A 10882-nucleotide genomic window follows, 5' to 3' on the forward strand; every position below is an offset into this window, starting at 1 on the left:
CTATAAAGCACTGAGCTTTTCTGATCAAAAGCAAGTGCAAGATAAAAGTATGATTTAGGCAAATCCATCCTAAATTTTTTCCAGTATCTGAAATGAAAAAGTATTTCAATGTAAAGAAAATGTATTCAATATATTATTACACTTCAAGAATCGCTTGTATTTTGTGATATTAGTCGTAGCAGTAGCAGCAGTTTATATTTTGCACTATATGCAATTATCAAATAATGTAATCTTATCTTGACCACAAAAGAAGGCATTTCATTAAATAAGAAAATATCATCCTCCTTCTTGCTTTGGTTGTAAATGGCACTTGCTGATTTTGCAGTTAATAGAATTTAATATGTTTTATCCACGTTTTCCACCCAGATAAAACCAAAGTATCATTCTGCAGACCTGTGAGTTACTTTCACTACATAGAAAGGGAGACATACATGGATTTGATTGATCCCTAGGATCTCAGTGGCAGAGCTGGGAACTTAAAGGAACATAATGTTTGTTACTTCTGTACCTTACACAAAGGAAACCTGTTACAGAAAACTAATTACACCAATTTGGATATTCAGTGGCATCATGGCAGTAAACTACTCCAAGGGAAGTCTGTTATTTAGAAGGAAGGTGACAACCTCATGTATCACAAACCCTAATATATCACGATTGAATGAATAATGTAAACAAGTGAATTATAACATGCTGTCCTAAAGAATCGTTGCTGTTATCATTATTTACACTGTGTCTTCTATGTATGTGTTGAATGCAAATTTTTTGCTACTGTATGCAGGATTGTGAGCTAATTAATTTTTATGCTGAGAGAATTTTGGCCATGTCTCAACACCATGTAAGAGGTTGAAGAGAGTTAGTAATAGGGCTGATATATCATTTTCTTTCAAAAACCGATATTCAGCAAAAAATGGGCCATTACCAAATCGTCTTTCAGAAAATTGCTCAGGGTTCTCTGCAAAGTTATAACTTTCCACTGAAAGTTTTCAGAAAAAAAGAAAAAAAACCCCACCCTATATTTATTTATTTTTGTCAAAAGCTTAGCAATATATAGGAAAAAAAAAAAATAATAATGGCCCATCTTCGCGAACGAAGATTTGGGGAAAGGTCTTTTTACCTTTCTAGCCTGCGCAATGGATTTTTTAGGTGAGACACAGCCTGCGCTGAACTGAGCCCACCCTTAACAGTTATGTTTTCCTTAACAACTTCTGTTAGAGAATCTTTCAGACCAGTTTTTCCAGAAGGAGTTTCTTTGCATTGCCTGTTAAATGTTTTTAAATATCCACAGGCACTTTCATCTGGAACATCGTAAGACAGAAAAAAGATGGACAGTTCTGTGATATGGGGCTTTCTGCACTGGAATCTTTTTTTAAAAAAAACACATTACATTATTTTCTGTAAAGTGAAAATCTAATTGTCTCACTTAAACTGACAAGAAATGAGTCATTACCACTCAGTTCCCAAGAAGTAACATTCACTGTTAAGGGAGACTGTGCAAGGTCTTGTGTCTTGGTTAAGTCTTCAAAATTTTGATCTAAACTGGCTTAATTGGAAGGCAAACTGGAACTGATAGAGATCATAGAGAAAAATCTGCATTTAGTAGCTTCAACACAGGGCCCAGCTGACCCAAGGAGGTTACTGTGGCCAACCCATCCCATTGCAATGGGGCTCTGTGCAGCCCCTCAGCAGAGATGTGTTTAGCACTGGGCAGTTCATCAGTACTTTGTGCACCACCACCATTTTTACAAGAACTTGAGAACTGGTCTTCCATCCTGTGGAAGCAGCAGTCTTTTGTTCTCCCTCCAAGTCTGACTGACAGCCCTGCAAACTCTTCCATTTTTTAGTTCCTTTGAGTATGCATGTGAGTGTGAAATGCTGTAATAAACAGCAGGAATTTGTCTTCTCTAATAAAAAATGAATGGAATATTGTACAGGAAAGGTAAAACAGTCATTGCCACCAGGACTGGTCTGCAGTTGCAGGTCTAAAATTAAATTTAGGAACTCATTAACATGAGACTCTTACCTTAAACATTCAGGATCAGTCTGAGGTTTTTCAGTTACTTGGACTTTTTCTGCTTCTAAATCTTTTGTCATTCTTTCAGCCTCCCTGATTACTTTCTCAAGGTCTAAACATGAAATTAGAATCACTTTATAAATATATATTAATCATCCATATGCAAAGACTTTCTACATTTTCTAAATTGATATTTTCTAATATTTCTTCATGCAACTGTTTGAAGGGAAAAGGCATCTAAATAAAGAACATGAATTATTTTATTATTATTGCAATTGCATATTGCAATCTAGAAAGTTTCACTCCCTTTCTCAAACAATTTATGACCACTTTTACTGCTTTTCTTAGCTCTTACTGTGACATGTTACTTATATATTTGTAAAAAAGGTTACTAAAAGGCTCTAGATTACATTTTTTTAATTTAGATTTCAAAATTATCCCTATTGCTCTGATCACCTTTGGCACAGAACTTTTTGTGGTTCCTTCTGTATCTTTTTAGCTTTTCATTTTATAGAATTTGCTGAGTACTTGACACCTCTCCTAGATGTCCTTTTTTATGCACAGACTTCCATACAAGAACACACAAATGTCAGTAAACAGAAGACAGTTGAATTTACAACTCAGAGGTTTAGCACCTAGGACAAACCTGTCCTTCTCAGTCCAAGCCACATTGCTTTTAAAACATTTGAATTTTAGTGACATTCTTTAATTATAGGTTAATGGGTTTAAAACAATATTTATATTGATTTTAAGTGCACTTAGAAACACCAAATTCTCCATTTAAGTACATGACTTACCAGCAAAAGCAAATATTTCTTTTTTATATTTATAGCTCATGATTCAGCAAATCTCTAGACCTCAGTATCACTGACATTCAAAATAAATCTCATTGAAATCCATAATATTTATTATAGCCATGTTTAAAAATTATGTGTTACATATCGTAAAAATTAATTAAAATCTAGTTACTATGATTTCTTTTTCTTGAGAAAAGAAACTTGACTGAAAAGATTTTTCAAAAGCCTTTGCCAAGCAGAAATAATTATCATAGCAAGTAATTATCAGGCACACCTTTGAGTTCACTTTGGAGAGTAAATAAATCCTGCTTTAACTCATTCTTCTGCAGCTGGAGTGCATTTAACTGAACATTTTTGTGTTCCATTGACTCCATTTCTAAGAAAAGATACATTTAAATTAAAATACATTGCAGTTTTAGCATTCATGATACAATCTTAAATATTCTTAACTACTTCTATCAATATTCAGCTAGTGAAAAAGAACCTGGAATATAAAACAAAAATAAACTAAAATCAGTCATATAAAACACAATTCACAGGAAATTACAGGTCATACAATGCATTCATACCTATGAAAGAAAATGTTTTTTATTAAGATATTCAACATATTTTGTTGTATGGGCAGAAAAAGAATATTTTGCTTTAGAGTTACTTTAGCTATAAAGAAAGGAAGATGACTCATTGAATGGGTGGAGAACAGACACCTCTCAGCAGGACTGAAAAAAACCCACTTAATTTGTTTAGTCTTATGGATATTTGAACCTGACTATTGACAGCATCTGGAATGAATTGTGATTGTTTTTCTAACAACTGGAGGTCCTTGCATAATTTCCATGTTAAGAGTTACTTAAACTTTTCACTTCAGTGTTGTCAGTGTGCTCAGGACTGTAGCAGACCGAAGACAGGCAAGTTGTACCTCAAAAAAGGTGCAAATAAAGGGTGGAATCAAGACAGCAAGTGAACCTAGAGAAGAATGTTAGTCCCCCTTCAGATCCTACTAATCATTTAACTGCCCAGATCTGCCTGAATATGTAAAAATTAATTGCTAAAAGTAGCACTTGACACCGAATATAGACTTTTTCAGTTGTAGATTAGAATCATAGCAACAAGAAATAAGAAAGAAGGTACTACCAAGTGCAAACTCAAATGGATAGTCCTGTTTCAGTAACTTTACAGCAGATATTAGGAATTGGAAGTGCTGGTGTTTGACAAACCATGAGACTGGAAAGGACTTTGAGGGGTCATCTACTGCAGCCCTTCTCCTGAAGGCAGGATCAGCTGTACTTCTGCCATTTCTGACAGATGCTTGTCTATCCTGTTTTTAAAGACCTTTAATAGTGAAGACCCCTAATTCCTTTGATAATGGAATCTCCTAGGGCAGAGTGTTTTAGTTCATTGTTCTTAGAAAGACTTCTAAACAGTCAGAAAAACTCTCCCTTATTGTGTTTTACACTTGTTACTTTTTATTCAGTTCACTATAGATATGCAGAATATATTAATTTCCTTTTTACAGGATCCTTTAATAATTTGAAAACTGTTATTCATATTTCATCAATATTTTCCTTAACAGGTTAAATAGTGACAATTCTTTCATTTTCTTCTTTCTCATGTGCTCCAGAACTCTGATCACTCTCACTGGTTCCATGTGGATTCTCTCCAGCTGGTCCACATCTTTCTTAGAGTTTAACATCAAAACGAGAAGCACAGTACTCCAGCTAAGAGCTTAACCGCCCCAAATAGAGTGAAAAATTATTTTCCATGTCTTAGAGATCAGAATTATGTTTATGTCTCAGTGTGGTGTTGGCATTCTGATGTCATTAACTCATGTTCAGCTCGTGATCCATGACGACCCCTATTTCCTTGCAGAAGGACTGCTTTTAAGTCTGACCCTGTGTTCTGAGAGATCTCATACTCTGTGTCTTAAAGATCAAGTTCTACTGCAAGACATTTGTGTGTGCAATTCTTTTGAAGCTAAGGACATGTACAGAACTCATCCATAGAGGATTCTAACCAAAAACAGCCACTGTGTATGACAGGGCACCTCTGTGCTGGCTGACATTAGACATCAGGAGACCCTTCTGCAAGGGAATGGAATTAAAAGTACTGGTTTGCACAGTTGTATTTTACTGATTTGTATTAATCCAAGATACACTAGTTTAATATAACACTTACCATTTTTCAGCAGTGCTGCCTCATTCTCTAAATCCTTTATTTCAGTCTTGACTTTTTTTTTAATCAGAAGATCTCTATTACTTGTTAGTCCATATTCATTGTTAAACTCTGTTACTTCTCTGGTAAAATTATCTTCCTCTTCAGCAATTTTTCTCTTTGCATCTGTCTGAAAAAAAGAAAGGGAATATTGAATGTTCAGGTGAAAAAAAAAAGAAAGTTTTGTTAGGCTAGGCAGACTGAAACACACTGTTGTTTCTACCCTTAAATTTGTAGTATAATATAAATAAATAACAAAAGTAAATAAATGTAAAAGTAAATAATTTCCTGACTTATAAGAACATGAAAATGGTCTACAGCTCTAACATTATGTCTGTTGTTTCAACTTTCTTTTTTTTCCCCTGTAAAAACATAGGATATATTCTTAATAATAAAGCATTTAAAAAATTGCTACCTTATCTTCCAGAATTGCATCAACAGTTATTTGGTTCAACTATTTTACTGAAGTTAGAAGAAAGTTCTGTTTAAAGTCAGTAGCAAAGCATGGCTGTTCCTTTTTTTTAGATTGTTATTAATTTAAATCAAGGTGTTGTTTATTCCTCTGCAGAACTCAGAGTTACTTTAACTCCCTCAATAACTACCAAGAAAGCTATAGTTGATAGGAAATTACTGTTTTATTTTCTGGAAAAAAACCCCATTCAAACAAGAAAGGTTATATTCAATTTCTTTTAAGAAATCTTATTTGATTGCTAAGTCAAATAAAATGAAATGTCCCCTATATACAGGAAAAAAGAAATGATAACCCATATATCACACTTGACCAGCTCCAATTAAAAGAAACTTCACACATATATTGGGAATACTTTGGGTGCTGCAGAAATATTACTCAATTAAGAAGATATCTACCTGAAGATTTAGGGTTAATATCAGTGGTTTGGACTGAACATTTAAAATTTAGCTCTGCCGAACATTTAAAGTGCAGATACACACGCAGAGAAGACTACTCCTCTGGCACTGCTTTATATGTACAGATCCAAGGATCCTCAGAGAAGTAAGAGGAAGGAAATATTCAGGTTGGCATATGAGAGAACTAAAAAACTTCTTGTCTGTTGTAAGGAGCTGCCTTTGAAGAGGTGGTTAGGTGTGTCTGCCATCAGAGATTGTGTGGCACGTCAGGATTGCTAAAATATGGTGTGGGCCTCCCTGGGTTTTTCCTTTGATCCTCCTCAATCTGTTTGATTGTGGATGAGCCAACCTAACTTAAGGTGAGGCTTTCCTAGTTTACTTTTACAGAGTAAATAATCTATCACAATTGGAGTTCAGTCATACAGCAAGAGACATTAGAAAATGAAGTCAAGAAGGTTAAATCAGCTTTGTAGATAAGCTGCAGCATACACTACCTTAGATCATGGTTTGAATTAAAAGTGAGAATTTATCTACATTTACACTGTTACATAAACTAAAGTAAAAAAAAAAAATTCCTGATTTAGAATATTCTTCCAGATTTTCAAATTTTAAAGCTGATTGCTCTTGCCTAGTAGAAAAGAGCTGTCTGAACACCATAGCTGGAAACATACCAACACTTTAAGAAGACTGCTTTTTTGATTAATAAGTTCAGCTTTCTGTTTTTCTAAGCTATCTTCACGTTTCTTCAGAATTTCTAAGTAGAACTGCTTTTCAGACAGATGCTGAACCTTCCAAGAGAAAAAAAAAGTTAAGAAGTAAGGTTATTGTTTTATTGCTTCATATACTTTGATATTGTACACAAGGATCTTGGTCCAGTTAAAACACAGCTGCCATAGCTGCTGGACTAGCAAGAGCATAACAGTTCTTTCCCCCCCCCCTCTAATCTTGCAGGATACCACTAAGCTTTTCAAAATCTTCTTTCTTTAAAAGAGACATTTAGTGGTGGTCTGTCTATCTAGAATGGCAATTTAAAGTCTGCTTGATTCAGGAGATATTTTTTTCAGGTTAAAACCAGGAAAAGTATTGACCACATGGGATATTTTATCCAACACAGGACAGTGTCCTCCACCTAACTGTGTAAAGCTCATCATCTACCAAATCAGAAAACAATATTAGAGGGACAGTGGTCCAACACCGTGGTTTTGACTGAATGGCTGTACATGTCACCAACTCTGCAATGCCACTGTGGCATATGTGAAGGAAGGAGGGATAAGCTCATATTTTTCTGAGCACAATTTCTGGAATTTTTAGCCAAGAAAGTGTAATGGAAATCAGCTCATTGATTAGGGACAGTTTGACCATAACCACCCAAAGCCCCACACTTCAATTTTGCATATAGATTTATTTTGAGTTTTATTACTTTAACCATTAATTTATCTGATAGAAGAGTATGCTATTCAACCACTGCATTTTCAAAATTTGCTGAAGAGTTCTTCTCAATTTTCCAGCACATCTACTCTATCATCTAAGCTAAGATACATGGTGGAATAAACTATAATAACAGATAAATAGAAAACAGTTAAGTGTTGAAGAGTCTTAAAGGATGAAAACCATTCATCTGATGAAGTTCTCTTGAAGTGAGTCAAGAGAATGACTCAGACTGTAATACTCAGCAATAAGTAGGGAAAGTAAAGTTAGCAGAAGTGCCCACAGTCTGTGAAGGCATAGGGTAAGAATCAGGAAGTAAATTGAATAGTCAGGCTGATAACGTGACTGTTTGTGTGTGTAGAAGCAGAAAAGACCAAATAAGAGTGGTATTAAAGTGGTAAAAGTGAAAAGATTTTAAAATTAAACAATGTAGATGATTTTGGAGAGGGCACAGATCAAGTGCATCTGATCAAAACAGGAGGATAGTGGAATGAAAATGCCCTAAGATCAGAATGTGAGAGTTGGGAAGGAAAGGACCAAAGTTTTCCCTTATCCCTGATATGTCCAGCATGTTAAGTGTCTAGGAAGTGCTTGCCTCAAGAGAATTTATTTTACACATTAATTCAAAGGAGTAGATGGTCTTATACCACTGTATTTGTATTATTGACCATAACTAGCTGCAGTGCAGTTACTCCATCTGTAAGATGCCAACTTAATCTATGCATTTGCAACCAATTTTTTTAAAGAAATCATTGAGCTATGAAATGCAAAATGTTATAATTCGGGTTCTAATTACATGCTACCTGATTTTACAGAAAAGAGGGAAAAATTGCACTTCCTAGGACTCTTTGATTGACCACAGGCAGTGTCTGTGAAATAGATGTCAAAAAACTTTTGAACTCAGCCTCATCTGCTTGGTCAAGCATCAGCTGCTGAGCATGCATGTGGTTGGATATGTCTGATTATAAAGAACTGCAGTTATTTTGTTCAGGATAAATTGAACAGCATTAGCTGAACAGCATTATTTAATATTATTTGAATTGCATGAACTATTGTAGACATATGTAAACCTGATTTCTGTACTGAAAAAGAAATTACTTTAAATAATGTCCATAACTATATAATCTTTAAACCTAAATACAGTCTGATTGAAATGTATTTTCCTATTCCACTACTTTTCTGTATCATTTCCTATCTACAAATTAATCAATGTCAGACTAAGCAAGCAAGCAAAATATATTTTTGTGGACATCAGTGAGAATATTATTTATCCTGGTCAGTAAAGCACATAAAATTTAATTAGGAATGGTTCTTCAGCTCTTCCCATTAGTCGTTTACAATAATGGCTCTACTCTTGGGACCTTCTATACCTACCATATGAACCTGGATTATAAATCACACTGCATCAACAACAAATTAGTAGTATAAACATAAAATTGTAATGTTCATAAATAAATTTATGAGTAAGGCTACAGAGAACTTCACCTAACAAGCAATATCCAGATATAATCTGTGTTGGCTAAATAAGTTACTATTTTAAAGCACCTTTGGGCTCTGAGATCGTGACATGCATAAATGTGAGCACGTGAATAACTGCTTGCATGATTATAGTCTGCATTTACAACCAGTAAATATTTGTAAATGAGTTCTTTTTTATTCTGATCAGTAATGTTGATATTTGTTATATATACTACATAGTCCTTTACAAAAGGCAGAAGAACCTGTGTTTGGAAGGATGAAGATCAACCTCCAAATATTTATTTTCACAACTAGGTGAGGCAATCCCCCAAATGTTCTTGAAGTTGTTTATTTAAGTGATAGGATACAACAGTTCTGACTTCAAAGGAGGCTCCAAATCCTTTCCTGTTGTGAATACATATTCTGTCAGCACAGACACTTAAGAACACTAGGGAAGGTATTTAAACTTCATTTTTCAGATAGAAGCAAATGGAATTTCAAATAATTTGCAACCACAGGTGTTATTGGTGAAAAGCTCTGCAAAACTGGAAGCTTAATCTGAAAATACATCTGCAGTCTGATTAAATGGAAAGAGTAATAAAATCAGTGTATGATTCAAGGTCCTGTGAAGTAAACATGGGGAATGTTTCCATATATTTTCTCCTGTGGAAGGCTGTTAGTGAAAGGCATCAGGTAACCAAGAAATGCCTTTTGGGCACTGAAGGAAATGCTGTAACAAGTTTCAGGACTGTTAAAGCAGGGAATTTCACACCATACCCCAACAGTCAGCCTGCCCATAGCTGGTGGCCCTATCTTGTGCATGCAGTGACCTGTCCATGGTGATGTGCTCCTTGCCAAGCTCTGTCTCTGGAGAAGGAGTGACTTGCCTGTGCACATGTCCTGATTCTAGAGTTTCCAGATTTTGGAAGCATTATCTGGAAACGTTCCTAACCTTGAGCCGAGCAAGTCCCTGAACACAGCCAGTGGCCAGCCCAAAGGGTGAGATTTGTGAGAGGAAGGATGTTGACAGACCCTTTTTTCACTACAGGAATGCACAGTGTAAGTTTTCTCAATGCTGTTTTACTCAGCAAGTGAAGCACACTCCTTGAAAGTGCTTATGAATCTATTCCTGAAAGGTCATATATTTGTAAACATAATGTATTTCATTATTATGTACACTCTAAATATGCCTGCTTACCTTAGTTTCTAAGTTAACTTTTGCAGCGCTCAGCTCTTCTTTTATTTGGTTAATTTTTTCATGGCTTCTGTTTATGTCACATTTAGCTGCAACAACAAACAAAAACCTGTAAGAATGTTTACTCGGTTTGTAAAAGTTACATTCTTATAGAAACATGCCACTAGCAAGAAGCGGCCATCCCGGCTTTCCCTGACACAAGTCCCCTCAGGACACCCTGGGAATGGAGAGGCTATTCAGGGTGGCCCCTCAGGACGGCGGCCACGGGGCCGACCTTGCTGGATGAAGTGCCTCTTCTCCCTCGCCTGCTTCTCTGTGAACTGTATTTGCTGGAACAAAGCATCCAGGTTCATTTCTGTCTTCTCGTGGAGCCCGTGCAGCCGTGCTGCCTTTTTGAGGGCTGGCTGGGGAGAGCCGCGGTGCCCGCAGGAAGGGGAGGCTGGGTCTGGCCACAGCCCTGCCCTCAGGGCTCTGCCCTCGGCCTCTGCCGCCCCGGGGCTGGGAACAGCAGGGAGCGACCAGGGCAGACGGGACATGGCTGAGGGGGAAGAGGGGACACAAGGGGAGGTGAGGGCTGCAGAAAGCAGGGGACTGAGAGGGAACCTCGGGCAGAGTGAGATGTGGGTGACTGGCTGGGGGACCCCGCGTGGGAAACAGTGAATGGAAACGAGCAGGCAGGGAAGCTACAGTAGGAGCAGGAGAAGGAAGATAATTGTTGAGGGAAAAACCAGGTAGCACTGAATCATGTCAAACTTGGGCACACCTGTGAAACTGGTTCTGGCTCAGCATCTGGGGAGTTTTGATCAAACAACTCTGACTTCTTTATTTCTCTGGGAACATGTGCTTTATTCTGGTTTTCTGTCGTCCAGAAGCTGTTCTTCTTTACCCCTTCCTTTTTCTATGGAGTGATCACTGTCC

At 36.6% G+C, this 10882-nt stretch overlaps 1 protein-coding gene across 4 annotated transcripts in view; it reads right to left on the minus strand.

Annotated features, from left to right (window-relative positions):
- Positions 1-10598, minus strand: part of CCDC172 (coiled-coil domain containing 172) — a 32686-nt gene extending 22088 nt beyond the window's left edge. For 3 of the 4 annotated variants that reach the window (XR_003535671.1, XR_003535672.1, XM_027692271.1), the window contains exons 1-6: positions 10239-10598; positions 9968-10053; positions 6555-6671; positions 4981-5146; positions 3083-3184; positions 2021-2123 (exon numbers count right to left, since the gene is read on the minus strand). Coding sequence is in view for 1 of the 4 variants with exons in the window: in XM_027692271.1 (XP_027548072.1) it covers positions 2021-2123; positions 3083-3184; positions 4981-5146; positions 6555-6671; positions 9968-10053; positions 10239-10500 (836 nt within the window). In the remaining 3 variants the exon portion in view is untranslated. The remainder of the gene's footprint in view (positions 1-2020; positions 2124-3082; positions 3185-4980; positions 5147-6554; positions 6672-9967; positions 10054-10238) is intronic. The other variant, XR_003535673.1, reaches the window with a different exon arrangement.
- Between the last annotated feature and the right edge of the window lie 284 nt (positions 10599-10882).

The sequence above is a fragment of the Neopelma chrysocephalum genome, unplaced genomic scaffold, assembly GCF_003984885.1.
Source record: "Neopelma chrysocephalum unplaced genomic scaffold, ASM398488v2 Primary Assembly neopelma1_85, whole genome shotgun sequence".
Lineage (NCBI taxonomy): Eukaryota > Metazoa > Chordata > Aves > Passeriformes > Pipridae > Neopelma > Neopelma chrysocephalum.